Below are 16,207 nucleotides of genomic sequence, written 5' to 3'. Positions count from 1 at the left end.
GCTAAAACCTTGTGTGCACTCCAATGAGGGGTGGGAGCGACTGTTGCCGGGGAAACCGCTCCAGCTCCGGGGCTGCAGGGTCGCAAAAGTCTTACGAACAAGACGAGGTGCACCTCTGACCCAACACAGTTGTTTGAATAACGACATTTTCCCGTTCGTGGAGTCACTTTGCGTTGTCCAAGGACACGCTTACAGGGGTGCGGGCTCTCATCCTCGCTGGGACTGTGTGAGGGCTCAGCAGGGAGCCCAGGCTTCCCCGGGGCTGCCTACTGAGGACAGGCCACCTAGGACAAGGGTGTGAACACTGGCGTCAGCGTTTGGCTAGGGAAGTGGGGGAAGAGAGGCAGAACAGAGTCTGGTAACCAATCTCTGAGTACAGCGAGCAGAGGATAAACAGCCCTGGCTTTTTCCAATAGAAAACAAAAAACAAAACAAAACCAAAAAAACCCGAATGGGACCATCAGATAAACCTTTCAGCTCCTGGCCCAGGGAGAGGCTGGGGTGCCGGTTGGTTAAGGGTGAGGTGAGCAGTTGGGGGCATTGAAGGATGAGGATCAAATGATTTGGGCAGTGACAGTTCCCCCAACATGCATCATTTCAACACGATCTCCCCTGTCCCCTCTCCGTGCGCACCTCAAAGAAGCAGCGGACAGGGTGTACTTTCCAAATTCTGCAATTTAATTCTGAAAACACAAATGCGGCCCATGTGATTCGGTCTCCTGTGACCTGCCTTGGGCCCCAGAAGAGCCCAGCAAGGTCAGGCTCCTCCCTGCTTCGCCTGGGAGAAGCCTAGGAGAGTTTCCTTATCAGGCCCAAGTTGGAGCTGCTGACTCTGCTCAGAGAGCAAGATTTCTGCCTTGAAAGCAAATGCAATAGCCTCAGAAATGTGAAGTGTGTACTTCTTCCTCTATCCTCTCCCTTGCCCTTGGCCTGGAGAGCTAGAGTAAAGGTGCCTCCAGGTCATGACCCACATATCTCCTGTCCACCTCCGTTTGCTGTAGTCAGGGACCTGGGAGACCGGTGACTTTGGCCCTACATAAACTCTGCTGACTCTCACCTCACCCCAGTCTTACTCAAATGACCTTGTTTTGCACACTGTGTTGGTTTACCCAGTAATGGGTGACTTCTCACTCCCTAACTTGGCTCAGTGGGAGGAGAGATGGAGAGTTTTGGCCTTGGTGTCTGTCTGGAAGCGAAAAGGCATGAGTGGTCACGGAGGAGACAGCGCTTGGGTTTGGGGGGATATGTGTGGTGGGGTGAGGTTTGCTCAGTTCTGCCTCCCATCTGCTCCAGAAGTCAGAGGTGTCTCCTTAACTGACTCTTAATCCAGTAGAAGCACTGTGGCTGCTAGAGGTAGGCTGTGGGGGTGCATACCTGCCAAAGGTTTGAGATAGGAGAAAAACCTTTCCCTGGCTGTGACCTCAGGTGTCTAGCGGCACAAGCAAAAAGGTAGAGAAGACCAGGGGTTCCGGGAGGTGGGGTTCCCCTGGGACCCAAGGTCCAGAGAACAGGAACCAGATGTTTTCGGCTTGTGAGCTGGAGGAAAAGGGGCACATGTCCCAGAGGGGGGCTAGGAAAGCCAGAGGCAGCCAAACAGATAGACTTAGTCTGGATCACTCCTCCCCCCTGCACCCACAGAGCTCCGTCACTGCCTGATCTCCACATCTCTTATCTTCCCTAGCCTTGGTCTAGCTCCCGGCACCAGGGACCATCTTACTGGGGAAGACTGTTCCCTGGGAGCTGGAGGAAATGAAAGTTGGGGGGTCTGCTTAGCCTCTCCCGTTGAGGCGAAGGTGGCCACAGGGTCACATCTGGCCCTCACGCTGCAGAAGTGCGTCACTGCCCTCTGGTGCTGAACTGAAGCAACACCACCCTTGTCAAGGTTAGGAGGGAGCCTCAGCCCCCCAAGTCCAAGTAGCAGAAGGCAAAAGGGCCACCAGCTCCCTGCCTTGTTTTTCTGGTGCCCTGCCTCCCCCCTCCCTCCCTTTTTGTATTACATTATGTGTCATTAGGATGAAATAAATATTTTACCCTCCCCCAGGATGCAGGGAAACTAAGCAACTAGGGTAGGGGTGGGAGTACAGCTCCCGCTTGGGAAGGGGCTGTCCACTGGGTCCCCCAACTCCCAGCCTCGCAGAATAAACCAGATCTGGGGGGAGAAGGCTGCATCCGCGGGGGCCTCTGGAGCCCCCTTGGTATTCACAAGACGGAGCAGCAGCTGGGCCGTTTCTTCTGGGACTCCACAAAGTCTCGGATCTGGAAGCTGGGCCCATCGGGCTGCCACAGGGCTCTGTATTTCAGCTCCCTTGAAGAGGAAGAAGCAGTGGGCTGGGCAGGGAGTGAACAGCTGCACCCTCCCCACTCCCACAGCTCGGGGCTACTGGATGCAGCATGCACAATGTGGTTGGGCCAGGGGCTGGGCCAGGGGCCAGGCCCTACTGGATTCCCAGATGGTGCCACCCTGCTCTGCACGGTTCTCTTCCTTGCTCGGCTCTTACTTGGCAATGGCCAGAAAGGCTAACTCCACATTCATGCCCGTCTTGGCGCTGGTCTCCATGAAGGGAACGCCGTACTCCTGCCAGGAAGAGAATGTCCTCAGGGCCAGCCTCTGGCCGTCCCCACCTCTCACCCTGCCCACGGGGAGTCACTTACCCTGGCCAGTGTCTCTCCGTCCTCCGAACGGATCACCCGTTCACTGCTCACATCTGCCTGTCAAGCCCAGGTGGGTCACTCTGGGGAAGAAAACCTCCACCCCCAGCTGCCCCTTCTCAGGCCCTGGCTGGCCCTTCTTTTGCCTGAGGAGCAGCCACTGCCTGCCCTCTGCTGGTGGCCTATGGGACTGCGGGTGGTAGGCTTGGCCCCCCCCCCCCCCCCCCCCCCCCCGCCCTGCCCACCAGGGTTTCTGCCTTGTTCAGGCAGTTACCCAGCTCCCAGCCAGGGGATCTCACTGCCACTTGGTGAGATGGGAAACTGTCCTTCGCAGGGGTGTGGTGACCAGCCTCAGAGAGATGACAGTAGTTGGGGCTAACCTTTGCTACTTTCAGCGCCTCAGCTGTGACCCTACTACTGTGATCTAATCGAGGCTGAACAGCTGGGTGTCCCTGGATCTCTCAGACCGCAGCTTGGGCTCTCCCTGGAGGGGAGAAGCTTTAAGAGGGCAGATGAGATGGGCTGAAGCTGCCACATAAGTCTGACCCTTGCCGTGGAGTCTGGAAAGAAACCTGTGCTGGAAGGATGTCCAGCTAACCCTCTGGGGCAACTGTGGGGCTGGGTGGAGCGAGTGGTGTGGCAGTGGGGCAGGAGGTGCGGGGATGGGCTCGCTCACCTTGTTGCCAAGCAGCATGATCACCACATCCCTCTGGGCATACTCGTGAATCTCAGTGAGCCAGGCCTGTGGGAGACGACGAGCTGAGCCAGGCCAGGCCTGAGACCCAGCCCTTCCCCCCTCCCTCTCCCCTGCCCTTCTTCCGTCCTGTTGGTTTTCCTGGGCTACTCACTGCCCTCCCTGAATTCTCTCATTTGCATCTTTGTACTGGCCTCTCCAGTCTCGATCAGTTTTTCCTAGCCAACCCCAAATGCCGCAACTCCCTGTTCTAGAGAAGCCGAGATGGCAGAGCTTTCTCTCCTAAATCAGCTGGGAGTCATCAGCGATTTCCTGGCTGCCCTGCTGAGGATTCTAAGGCCCCTTCAGGGCTCAGTGATCAAAAATACTGTGATTGATTAGTGATGTCTACCAGGAGCATGAAGTCAGAGGTGACGAGTGCCACAGATCTCCATCCTCTTTATAAGCTGTTTTATATCTGTATGTTTTGGTTTCTCCTCCCCCCTCCCCCCCCCCCCGCCAAACCCCACCCCTATTTGCTTGGCAACCCCTGAGGTCAGGCAGCTGTGAAACCTTTATGGTGCTGTGCACACAGTGGGTGTTTGTACTTGTTGAATTTTTATCCCTACTCTCTTTTAATGGTTTGGCGGGGACAGAACTGCTCACTGCCTGAATCACTGTCTTGCAAGCTGGGCTGGATGTATGGGTAGAGACTTTCCTGCCTGGGTTCTCCCCTTGGCCTCTGTGGGTAATTGTCCAGGGTGGAGCTGGGTACTTTCTGAACACTCTGTCATGAAATGCGCTCATGAATCACGGGCAGGGCCAAGCAGGTGGCACAGGCACCCAACAGCCTGCCTGGCCTTTATGCCCACATGCTGCCCAGGAGCAGTTTATTACTTCTGAGTCACAGCTCAGGTGTTTTTCAACAGGCAGCGGTGTTCTGGGTTCCACCCCTTCCCCATAAAGCAGGAAGCAGTCCTAGCCTGCAGAGGCCCCGCCCCGGCTGCTTCTGGGTGGCCTGTGGAGGGGACCTACCCGGATGTTGTCGAAGGAAGATTTGTTGGTGATGTCGTACAGCAGGAGCAAGGCTGCGGGAGGAAAGAGAGCTCACACAGGGGACGTGGGGCGGAAGGCTGGGCATTACGCGTGGGCTTGGGAAGGACTCACCCTGGGCATCTCGGTAGTAGGCATGGGTGACGCTGCGGAACCGCTCTTGCCCGGCGGTATCCCAGATCTAGGAAGGGACAGACAAATGGTCAGAAGGAGGCAGCCTGCGGGGACTCTGCTGGGTCGAGCGAACCCACTCTGGAGTGTAAGAGATGTGTGGGGAGGTGGGCTGTTTTCTGCTGTAGGTGCTCAGGGCCTTCTGAACATCTGACGGTGCCCCGGAGGGGGGCATTAAGTTCTCAAGCTGGGTCAGGCTATAGCCCCTTCCCTAGCCCAGGGGTTGGGGGTGTCCTGTATCCTAGAGCATATGAGGCCTGGGAAACTGGCGGTTGGGGGGTGGGGGGAGCTGGAGCAAGCCGAGGCTTGTCTGAAGGCATGTGGAGCTGCCTTTGATAGAGGGTGCTGGGAACTGCTTTTTCAACAAATATCAAACAAACAAAAGCCGTTTCCTCTGGGCCCCACAGGAAATTGCCCCAGGCGGAGGGCAGGGCTGGGGGCCTTCTGTGGTTTGGGTGAGGAGCAGGGGCGGGGCTCCACCATCACCCTCCTTCCCCGGCAGCCTTCTTCTCACCTGCAGCTTCACCCTGACACCATCCACAGTCACCACTTTGTTCTGAAAGAGAAAAGGGCAGAGGGAGGGTGGATTTGGAAAGCAGGGGAGGCTGGGGTCCTAGGCATCCAACAGAGCAGCAGACATCCTGCTGGTGGCTCCCCAGGGCTGAAGGGGGTGCGGTGAGCCCGGGAGGCATCTCCAGCCAGATCACCTCTTCAGGGCAGCAGAACCCTGTCTCCAAATATCCCCGTGACACAGTTCTCCCTTCTGGGGACTTGTCTGCTAACATGCCAGGGCCGGAGCCCAAGAACCTGCCTGACTCTCCCTAGACCTCAGCAGGCAGCACAGGACTGGGGGAGCCCCCGCCTCTTTCCCACTTCCACTGGTCTCTCCTGGAGCTCCGCCCCATCCTGCCAAGGCGAGCCCTTAGAGATAAGAACCACCCCCCCCCCCCCCCCCCCCAGCATCCTGGGCACTACAGAGGCTCGATCAGCAGAATCTGCTTTCCCCTAGCTGCTCACTCGTTCTCCAGAGGGAAGCTTCAGTTCTCCTCCCATTGGGAGGGAGGCACCCAGCCTCTGCACAGCCTCCTTCCCCCCACCCTCCAGCCTGGGTTAGACCTTACTCTCCCGGAACCTTTGTGCTATGTCCCTGCTGCAGATCTGTAAACATGGGTTCCTCTAGACGAGAGGGAGGGAGCCTGGTGAGCTGCTCTCTCCCCACAGAGCCAGCCCGGCTCTTCAACCTAATGTAGTGCTGTGCTTCTGGGAACTCCAGAAAGACAGGGAGACCTCTGAGGCCTTGCCAGAAGGGCCCAGCTCAAGGGGCAAACAGCAAGGGGACCGAAGGCCAGGAAACTCAGCTCACACCCTGGGATGTGTCTGCCCTGTTCTGGGGCAGAATTGTAAGACTTATCCTATAGGTGGGCAAGGAGCCCACCATGCCCAGACTCCTTGAACCTGGCCACCTCTGTGGTCCCTGGTGCCCTCTGGACAGTGAGCCACAGCAGCTCTGAGGAGCCAGGGCAGGCAAGGAGAGGACAGCACCCTGGGCCTGAGCTGTGGTCCCCCTGGCTTGCTGCTGGCAGGAGGAGCCTACAGCTACCTCACCCTGAAGTCTATGCCGACGGTGGCTATGAAGGTCCCGGACAGGAAGGCCCCGTCTTTGAATTGGATCAGGAAACAGGTTTTGCCAACGCCTGAGTCTCCCAGAAGCATCACCTAAGAGATGGGGGCAGAGGCAGTTAATGGGGAGTTGGGTCAAATTTCTGGGCATCCAGGGAGAGAGGCCCTAGAAAGAGGGGCAGAGGGCCAGGGACGGATGCTGTCAGCACTGAGGGGCACCTGCTTCTGGAAAGCCCGCTGCTGCCTTCACCCTGCCTCTCCTTGGCTCAGCTCATTTTTCAGGCCCTCCCTCTGACTCTCTTGTCCTCACCCAATTTCCTGGAAGCCTGTGTTGAGACCTCAGCACTAACAGGTGAGCAACTGTGCTTGGTGGCCCCAAAGAACCACCACACTTACATGGTCTAGACTCTGGCCCCATTCTCCCCTTGCCACACCAAGCTGGGATTCCCTCTCTGTCAGCGTGGATTCTGCATGTGTGCGCCTGGGTGGATGGGGCTATACTGCCCAGAAGGGAAGTGTTAATACCTTGGACAGGGATTCCCACCCACGGGAGGGTATCAGATCTGATGGGGGAGGGCACTGTCATTTGCAAGGGCATATTCTAAAATTACAACTGCTGTTTTTTTTTTGGTTTTTTTTTTTGTCACAACATTTACCTGGAATTTTCTAATGACATTTAGTGTTTACAAAAGGGTTGCATGAACTAGGGAGGGTTGAAATTGATACTGAAATGGGGAGACAATGAATCTGAAGTTCCTTCTGCAGAAACCTCTCCAGTGGGACAAATGGCGGCAAACTGGCATCCCCGGGTCCCTGTAGGGGAGGGAGTGTGGGGGTGTGTGTGTCTCTCCCCTTTATTCTTGGCCAGTCACTGCTCATCTATCTTCTTTTGAGGACAAGTGGGGGCAGGGGAAGGGAGCCCTCTGTCCAGTCATTCCTCAATCTTGGAGACCAGAGGTCTGGACTAATGCTGGAACTTTCCCAATTGGCTGCTTACATACTTAAAGGATTGAGCATAGACTAGGCTTGAGTTACTTTTGAGGCTCTGACCTTGACAACGGAGCCCAGAGGCTTTCCTGGCTGTGGGCTCGATGTACTGGGATTAGCTAGCTTTGGTGGAAAGGTAAAGGGTCTGAGCAAAAGGGATACAGAGGCTGGGGTCCTGGCTTCTAAATGGCCTACTGAGGGACGTTAGGAAGATTTCTTAACCCTTCTGTGGCATGGCTTCCACGGTGACTAGAAGGGAGAAAGGGTGATTTCATTGAGGCCTCTTTAGAGTTGGTTAACGCCTAGGACCAATAAACTGCCTAAGACTAGGGAAAGAGCGGCCCAGGGCTGGGTAGGGCCTGCCTGTGGCCCCCATTCCCTCTAATTGGGTCCAAGGAGCTCCAGCCAGGCTCTTCCCAGGCTGGCCTGCACTCAGTCTCCTGGGGCAAGCCTGGGGGAAGCAGGCTGCTGGAGGCCAGGGGTCAACTCTCCACAGATGCTGCTTGGCCCAGGGAGGGGGGGGTGCAGAGGGGGGTTGGTGGAGAGCTGGGGGCTGGGGAGCCCTTGGAGCCTGCGCTGCTCCCTGGCTCTGCATCCTAGCCCTTGAGCGGGGAGGAGGGAGGGTGACTCCAGTATACTTTACAGATCACGACCGCCTTAAACAAAAGATGCCCACCACCCCCCACCCAGCCAGGCAATTCTACCAAACACAAACAGCTGCCCAGCCTTGCCACCTCCTTGGCAAATGGCCCAGCTGGACTGTCAGGCCAGGAGGTCAGGTGGTCCCCACCAGCCTAGGGGCTGGCCCTTAGCAGCTCCCCCTCCCCTGAAGGCACAGGGGCCCATTTCCTGCCACCAGCCCACACAGGACGCCTATCTTAACGGCTCTGGGTGAGTAAGTGACTTACAGACTGGCTTCCCCTGAAACAAGGGGGGGTGGAGGCCTCAGTTCCTGGTGAGAGTGAGCCTGGGGTGGGGGTGGGGGAGGAAACCGAGGCACAAAAAGAGGCAGGTCTCTTTCAAGGCCACGCAGCATGAGGCAGGGCAGCCCTCACTCATCCCCAAACTTGCAAAGGAAGATTGGAAGCCCTGGGCTCCCTCAGCACCTCTTTCAGAGTTCTGGGTACCCGCCTCCGCCATGCGCCCCAGGGTGGGGTGGGTGGGGTGGGGAGGTGTCTGTCCTCCACCTTCACCTGCTTCTGTAACAGGGCAGCCCTCTAGAGGAAACCGGCCTCAGAGAGCTGACTTCAGCTCCCCCATGGGGGACTTGTGATGAACCAACAAAATCTTTCTCAGGTTCTAAAAATTCCCAGGTGGGCCTGCATTTTGGTTAGCAACATCCTCCTGGAGGAAGGCGGGAGGAAATGGCTGCAGCAGTGGAAAGGGAAGGGGTACGGCTTGGGGGCAGCTGGGGACCTAAAGAACTTCAGGCCTAAGGCCTTGAAACTGGATGTTAAGTCTCAGGGGAGAGCTTAGCTGGGAAAAGGGCGTTAACGACAAATGCTCCGCCGCCAGGGGGCGTCCTCTCTGCGTCTCCAGGCATCCCTATTTCCCAGCATTCGGGATGCCTGTGCCCAGGAGGGTTGAGCGCTTAACCTTTACGCAGAGGCATGGGGTTCCCGGGAGATCATATCGCCCGGGGTGTGCAGAAGGAAATTGGGTTGGGGTCCGCTGTGTGGGCAGTCAATCGCTCCTTCCGACCTTCCTCTTCCCACCCTCGCTGAGCCAGCCCAGACGTCGGCAGTCTCCACCCTTCCTCCCTGCTCCGGGAGACCCGGCTCCCTGGGGGAAGGGCTGAAGGCAACGCAGACGCAGCCAGCCAAGAGGCTTGGGCCAGGGTCTCAGGGCAAAGGGCGTGGGAAGGGCTGGCCCTCAGAGCCGGTTGGGGAGTCCCCAGTACTGGGCACAGTGCCCACCCACCTTGCCCGTGACATCGTAGCTCGGACTGCAGGGCGGGGAGTGCTCGGGCGCCTCTCCATCCCGGGTGGCAGCGGCGCCAGACATGCCCGTCACGTCTCCTGGACGAGAGGTGAGCTAGGACTGGTGGCGGGCGGGGGACAGTGCCGGGACCTCCCCGCCTTAGGCTCCACCCAATCCTTCCCCCCTCCACCGCCCCAGCCCGGACCCCCACAGGCTCCTCCCTATGTCTCGCCACCCCGAAGATACCTGCCTGGTGCAGGCTGTCTCGCGAGGGCGCGCACAACCACAGGTCAGCGCCAGAGGGGCAGGCGTGCCCCGAGCAAATTGGGCCGGCTTCGTGCTCCGAGGACGTGGAACGAATCCAGCCCGAGGACCGGTCCCCAAAGGTCGCAGGCTGCCCGGGCTAGGTTCCCACAGGGAGCCGTCTCCGGAAACCTAGCCTGTAGCGCTAGGTCTGGCAGCGCTGCGACCCGGGGTTCCGCGCCCGGGTTCCCGCTGCCGCTGCACAGCGCGGCCTGCAGGGGGCGCCCGAGCCCCGGCCAGCTGGCGGCCGACCGGCATCCCCCGGTCGCGGTTGGGGTGGGGGTGAGGTTGTGGGCTGGGAAGGCCCCGGTGCAGCGAGGCACGATTTTTGAGAGGAGGCGTGCATGCTGAGCACAGAGCACAGGCAGTTTTGCTTTTGCTAATGCACCCCAGCCCGAGCTCCTCTGAATGTAATTTTATTTACCCACCGAAATTCACCTTGCATCACATTTACAACTGTGGCTTTTCGCGGTCCCTGGTGGGTGCTAGGGTTTTGACCCTTTAGCACAGATCACCTCTCATTTCTCCCTGATCTGTTGGGCTGTGCCCCGAATGTTCCAGCATGGGAAAGCCTCCCCCGACCCCAAACCTCCCAATCTCGGCGCCCCTGAAGGCAGGGCTGGCCCTATTCACCTGTGCTCCTCAGCCCCTGTCCCTGAGCAGGCCTTAAATATTTAGTAGTAAATGAATTCATGGAGTCGTGGATCATTTTGAGCAGTCTCAAGGACAACCCAGGAATCCTGCAGTTCCTGGTGGCAGACAGTGGGAGTGTGGCCTGGGTGGCCCTGCCCTGCGCTTCAGGGGCTAACCGCTTAATTACTCCTGTGCCAACATTCTGCACAAGCACCCACAGCTTACCATGGAACTGGGTGGCTGCATTACAGCGGGACTGACCGAAGGCTGTGTCGGGGGAGAAGGGCATCGGTACCTCTTGACTTAGGTGCTGGGGGTAAAGCGCAAGGGGCAGATGTGGCTTATGGGTGACTATAGGCCTGGTGGGGACTGTGTGCACACATTCCTCTAGCCCTGTGAGTCTTGGCATTGGCCAGAGCTATTTTCTGGAGCTGGGCTTGCCATAACCTCTTGTGTACATAGGGTGGGGCTCAGAGAGCCACCTACGGGATCAGAACTCTGCAGATGTGCGTTTATTGCCTGCTATTCAGAGGCAAGAGTCTCTTGCTGCAAATACAACCCCAGTCCATTCAGTGTCTCAGGCTCTAAGCTCCTGAGGGCTCACGAGAACCCCGCAGGGGCAAACGTTTTCAGAGCCAGAGGGTAATGGCCGAGGAGAAATGAGAGAAAGGAAGTGAGTGACATGGCCCTCGCTCACCTTCCACTGCAAACCACACTGTTACGGGTGTCCTTCAAAGCCTCTATTGAGGTCCCAGCCCCTAGTCCCTCAGAATGTGACCTTATTTGGAAAGGGGGTTGTTGCAGGGATGATTAGTTAAGGTGAAGTCATACAGGAATAGGGTAAGCCCTTAATCCAATATGACTGATGTCCTTATAGGAAGAGGAGCAGACACGCAGGGAGAAGCCGGCCATGTGAACACAGACGCAGAGATCCGAGTGGTGTATTTACAAGCCAACAAATGGCGAGCATCGCCAGGAGCCACCAGAAGCTGGAGGAGGCAAAGAAGGAGACCCCCGCCTCCCGCCCCCCAGAGCCTTCAGAGGGCTTCTAACTTCCAGCTGTGGTTTGTGTTGTTGGCTCAACCAAGATCCTCCTTTGTCCTGTGGTAGGTTTGGGAGAGCCAGATCTGTCCTGTCTCCGCCTGCTTTGGGCTCTCAGTGTGATTACACACTTTCTTCCTTCTGATGGGCCAGTCGTCTAGCCTTTCTTACCAGGCTAGTGGCAAAATTTGGAGGTCCCACCCCTCCGCATCTGTGGGGTGTGAGTCACAGTCTTTAGGTCCGCATCCACACCAACATTCATCCCACTGTGCACCCTCTGAGTCTGACAGGCAGAAGGATGGGCACGGAGTGGGGGAGAAGGCTGGTGGCTGTGAGGGCTCCCCCTGACCTTGTGTGCGGAGGGGCAGACTGGGCATGGGCCTGAGGTGGGGGATGCCTGGCGTGGCAGCCTGGTCCAAGGCTTCAGGAATTGTCTGGGAAGCCTTGCTCTCCTGGGACTCAGCCCTGCCCTTCCCAGCACTCTGGAGCCTGCTCATGGGAGAAACCTGCACTCTCTGGCCAGGCTCTCATTTCTTTTTCACTCTGAATCCCGGCCACCATGAATCCTCGCCTTCCTTGCTGTGACCCAACCAGAAAGCCTAGTTTCTGGGGTTCCCCTTCTCTCTTCCTGCCAGTGTGGCCATCCCAGTCCCGAGTGTGGTCCTACAGGCCCTGTGCCCTGCTCTATCCTGATCCCGAGGAGATCCAGGAAGAGACAGAGTGCTAAAAACAGAACTTTGACCCTTGGCCTGCCAGCTCCCTAGGACCCATGTGACAGTGTTAAATTTGGACTGTGCTTAAAATTTTAAGCCGTCCCTTTGCCTCTCCATATTCTTATTGCCCTAGAAAGTAGACCTGAGCAATCTATATCAAGATATCCTTTCTAGGGGTGCCTGGGTGGCTGAGTCAGTTAAACATCTGACTCTTGATTTTAGCTCAGGTCATGATCTCATAGTTCGTGAGTCCGAGCCCCGCGTTGGCCTCCATGCTGACTGCGCGGAGCCTGCGTGGGATTCTCTCTCCCCACCCCTCTCAAAATAAATAAATAAACTTTAAAAAGGAGGCATTCTTTCTAGTTTCCAGTTGTGTTCAGCCAAAGGGGAGCCCCAGGAGATGTGGGAACAGGAGGAGAGCAGGGTAGTGGGGGGAGCTGACTTGTATCCTGGGGTAGCTCTGGGAGGGTTACCATGAGTTGCCGTGTTCCTCCACTGAGGGTCACAGGTCCTGCCGGCCAGCTCTCTCCATGAAGCCTTGTGTCCCTGAGCTCTGGCTTCGGTTCCCTCCCCTCATTTTTTTAGGCTAGGGTTGGAGTGGAGGCCCTGTGTATGCACGGCCACTGCACCATACCTCCTGGTTCCCCAACACCCTGCTTCCACCTTGGTAAGTAGTCTTCTTGTTAAACCTCCCTGAATGATCCAATGTGAGTGTCCACCTGCTTCCTGCTGGGACCCTCACAGATACACACTGGGGCCCCAGAGTCTGGGAGGGCTTACTGTGAATCCGATGCCCACGGTGGCCGAGAAGGAGCCAGGGATGAACTTGCCCTGGTCGAACTGAACCAGCAGAGATGTCTTCCCCACACCGCTGTCACCCACCAGGATGGTCTGAAAGGGAGCAAGAGAGGGGTGAGCGTCTGCAGTGTGCATGGGGCTTCTGAGATGCCATTGTGGCTGTGGGAGCAGGCTCCTTCTAATGCACGCGCACACACACACACACACACACACAGAACTCTTGATTTCCTATCAAAGTCACTGAAGAGGCATGAGAGTATAGGAGAAACCTTGTCACCCCATGTTGATGAATATCTGAAGGGACCGTGAGAACTTGCCTCTCAGACTTCCGACCAAGAGGGCATACTGACTGACACCCACTGTGCTCTCTGTGGTCCCCCACAGTGTGCTTGCACTGAGGACGTGCTTCTTACAGGCAGTTCCCAGCCAAAGTCACGGTATGGTAGGGGCACTGAGGCAGGTCTGTCACTGGGAGCCACAAGATTCCCCTAACGGCCGAATTTGGCTTGAGGATTTCCTCACCATTTCACGGATCCTTCCAGAGACTTTCACACAACCTTCCTGCCCTTTCTCCTTCGCTTGGGGTCATACCTGCCTCATGATCTGCGGGCTCTCCCCACCTCTCCCAGCTTCCTACCCGATTTCTTTCATAAGTATTTCACCTAATAAAATCCCTGCACTTGTAATTCCCTTTGGCACCAGCTTCTCGGAAGAGAATGTCTGGAGACATGCCTTGGGAAGAGTTTATACTTGGTCATGGAGCAGGGCATTGGAGACACAGCATTTCAAGGGAAACAGAGTTTCAGAAAGAAGGGCCTGGCTACTTTTGTACATGAAGGAAGCAGTGGGGAGAATTAGCCTGGGAGGTCAGGTGCTATATTTGGAAGAAAATCATAAGCAACAGACAGGAAATATACATGCACCTGGAGGCCTGGGACTGACAAGCTCTCAAAGAATGAATGAATGAATGAATGAGTGGGTAAATGCCTTAGTTTCAAAATGGATAGTAGCTACTTTCCAAAGACAACCCTTCAAGATCACTGGAAAGGCTTAAGAGATGCCAACTTTAGCTGGACTCGTAAAACCATAAAGATATAAAAACCCCAAAATGTAAAAGTGTAATGATGGACAGGTTCTCCTGGGGTTGGACCCATGGTCCCAACATTGTTTGGCTCTGACAGTGGCACTGAGCTAGCAGCAGGGCAAACATGGGATTGTTTGTGATGTTGACTTTGAATGTCCCCTGACTTGTGGTCCCCCATACCCATTTCCAAACCAAATTCGATTCAGCTTTTATTTCCTCCTGGGTTAAAGGGCTCCATTTGCTTGTGTGCAGTGGCTTTAATAATTTACATCTCAGGGGCCCTGGGTGGCTCAGTCAGTTAAGCTTCAGCTTAGGGCATGATCTTGAGGCTCATGGCTTTGAGCCCCACCTCCGGCTCTATGCTGACAGTGTGGAGCCTACTTGGGATTCTCTCTCTTTCCCTCTCTTCCTGCCCCTCCCTCACTTGCACTTTCTCTCTCTCTCAAAAACAAGTAAATGAAAACAATATAATAATTTACATCTCAAATCCAATTTCCTCAGGCTTGAAGAGGGGCTTCCTAGAAAGACTATTCCAGAATGTAAAGGTTCAGTCCGCTCATGTCCACCTTCTTCATTTATTAAAGGATATAACGTATTGACATTCTTTTCCCCTTTATTCTTTTCCTTTTCCTTTCCCTTTCTTCTCTCCTCATATGAAAACATTTCCATCTTAATGGGAATTTCTCCGGTTTGGTGGGAACACGGTTCATGGTGACAAGGTTCAGCATTTCAGGTCCTGCTGAATCCTGTCTGGGGGCAGGGGCAGGATGCTGCCGCCATGTTTTGGTGCAGAACTTCTGAGAATCCTATGTTCAAACCTGGCTTCTTGGTTGGGAGGAAGATATATGGGTCAAGGTAGGAAGTAGGAAGATAGGATACACTTGATTTGATCAAATTAAAAAAAAATTTAATGTTTATTTATTTTTGAGAGAGAGAGAGAGCATGAGCTGGGGAGGAGCAGAGAGAGAGGGAGACAGAGAATCTGAAGCAGGCTCCAGGCTCTGAGATGTCAGCACAAAGCCCGGGGCGGGACTTGAACCCACAAATCGCGAGGTCATGACCTGAGCTGAAGTCAGACGCTTAACTGAATGAGCCACCAAGGTGCCTCTTGATTTAATCATTTTAAGCTTGCATTTAGAATAATAAAATATTGAGACATGTGGTCTATGGGTGTCCATTTGTATTCTAAACGTTATGGATGAGGCTGCCTAAATCCATCACCTTAGATACACTATGGAGTTATTCTCTTCACTCAACAGCTGCCAGGATTTTCCTGAAGATTCTCCAGGTTGGCCCCAAATCTCACTGCTTGGAGAAGCTGAATGTCAACTTTGGATCCAGAATTTCTATTGCACCTTCCCTCCTCTGAAGCATTTGTGAAAATGTTAATGAATCGTGGTTCAAACAGAGACCTCTGTGCCAACTCTGCCACCATTCAGACAAGTGTTTCCGTTCTGTCTTAAGTCAGTTGGTTTATGTTTGTATTTGGCTCCATCCATTCCAAAAGGAATTTGAGGAATTCAAAACCCGCCTACACCAGAGGCCAGGTAATGATGCCGCCTGAAGCAATCTTCCGCCCCAGAGTGACCTGGCTTGTCCCTATATCTGAGCGTTACATTTGCTTTTAGATTTCCTGGCATCCACGACAAAATGGGAAGCTAGATGGGGTATGTAGTATTTATTGCCTGAGTCTTCTCAATGAGTGAGTATTTTCTGCCGGCATGCGATGTGGAGAGGAATCTCTTATGTGGATTCTTATATGAGGGGCCTCTAGTGACAAAATGGAAGAGTTGGGATTTTGCAGAGAAGGTGAAGCTTTTCCTATAGCTTTTCTATTGACTCTTTTTTTCATATAAAATTTTTTTTTAATGTTTATTCATTTTTGAGAGACAGAGAGAGACAGAGCATGAGCAGGGAAGGGGCAGAGAGAGAGGGAGACGCAGAATCCGAAGCAGGCTCCAGGCTCTGAGCTGTCAGCACAGAGCCTGACACGGGGCTCGAACTCACGAACTGTGAGATCATGACCTGAGCTGAAGTCGGGCGCTCAACCGACTGAGCCACCCAAGTGCCCCTCTATTGACTCTTGCTAAAAGCCAGGGCCTGACATTAAATCGCACTTCAGCAGACACTTCTCAGTGGGAGCTGGGCAAATGTTGCCTAAGCGCTCTGCTTTCCTGTGACTTCCTGACTCAAGGGGAACACTTAGAAAACCTAGGTGAATGGGGTGGTTACCATGGCTCCTAATTGACTCTGAGCCACCTTCTTAATCAGACAGGGAATTCAGATGCCATAAAGAAAAAGATAGATAGATCTGACTGTACAGACATAAAAATGTCCTGGTTGACAGAAGATACCAAAATGAAATGAGAAATGATGGAGAGGAAATATTTGCAAGATGTATGACAGACAAAGTGTTAATACACGTAGTAGGGTAAAGAGCTCTCAAAAGAAAATCTCAGTAGGAAAGTGAACAAAGAATATGAGTGCATAGATTTTGTGTGTGTGTGTGTGTGTGTGTGTGTGTGTGTGTGTAAATGTGTGTAAATGTGTCTACCTGGCCAG

The 16,207-nt window shown here is 54.8% G+C and overlaps 1 protein-coding gene and 1 long non-coding RNA gene across 10 annotated transcripts; one reads left to right on the top strand and one right to left on the bottom strand.

Annotated features, from left to right (window-relative positions):
• Positions 1-657: 657 nt before the first annotated feature.
• RAB37 (RAB37, member RAS oncogene family) lies at positions 658-9,553 on the bottom strand. 9 transcript variants are annotated; one of them, XM_047832637.1, is made up of 10 exons: positions 9,320-9,465; positions 9,074-9,171; positions 6,152-6,262; positions 5,061-5,102; positions 4,490-4,556; positions 4,358-4,410; positions 3,326-3,391; positions 2,653-2,709; positions 2,499-2,575; positions 658-2,305 (listed from the first exon to the last, which is right to left on the bottom strand). In XM_047832637.1, exons 2-10 carry the CDS (start codon positions 9,155-9,157, stop codon positions 2,200-2,202), a joined length of 663 nt encoding a protein of 220 aa, XP_047688593.1. In that variant the 5' UTR covers positions 9,158-9,171; positions 9,320-9,465; the 3' UTR covers positions 658-2,199. The 9 variants fall into 9 exon arrangements, 1 of the variants encoding a protein (XP_047688593.1); XR_007146828.1 differs by lacking the exon at positions 9,320-9,465 and having other exon boundaries at positions 2,290-2,305; positions 2,653-3,391; positions 9,074-9,211; XR_007146829.1 differs by lacking the exon at positions 658-2,305 and having other exon boundaries at positions 2,484-2,575; positions 2,653-3,391; positions 9,320-9,552.
• On the top strand, positions 8,728-15,578 carry LOC125151510 (uncharacterized). The gene is made up of 4 exons (XR_007146835.1): positions 8,728-9,182; positions 10,887-11,115; positions 14,905-15,192; positions 15,274-15,578. It is a non-coding gene; the product is annotated as an uncharacterized LOC125151510 (long non-coding RNA).
• Positions 15,579-16,207: the final 629 nt, after the last annotated feature.

The sequence above is a fragment of the Prionailurus viverrinus genome, chromosome E1 (assembly GCF_022837055.1).
Source record: "Prionailurus viverrinus isolate Anna chromosome E1, UM_Priviv_1.0, whole genome shotgun sequence".
Lineage (NCBI taxonomy): Eukaryota > Metazoa > Chordata > Mammalia > Carnivora > Felidae > Prionailurus > Prionailurus viverrinus.
Note: the sequence above shows the minus strand (reverse complement) of the source record. Positions and strands in the feature narration are given on the sequence as shown.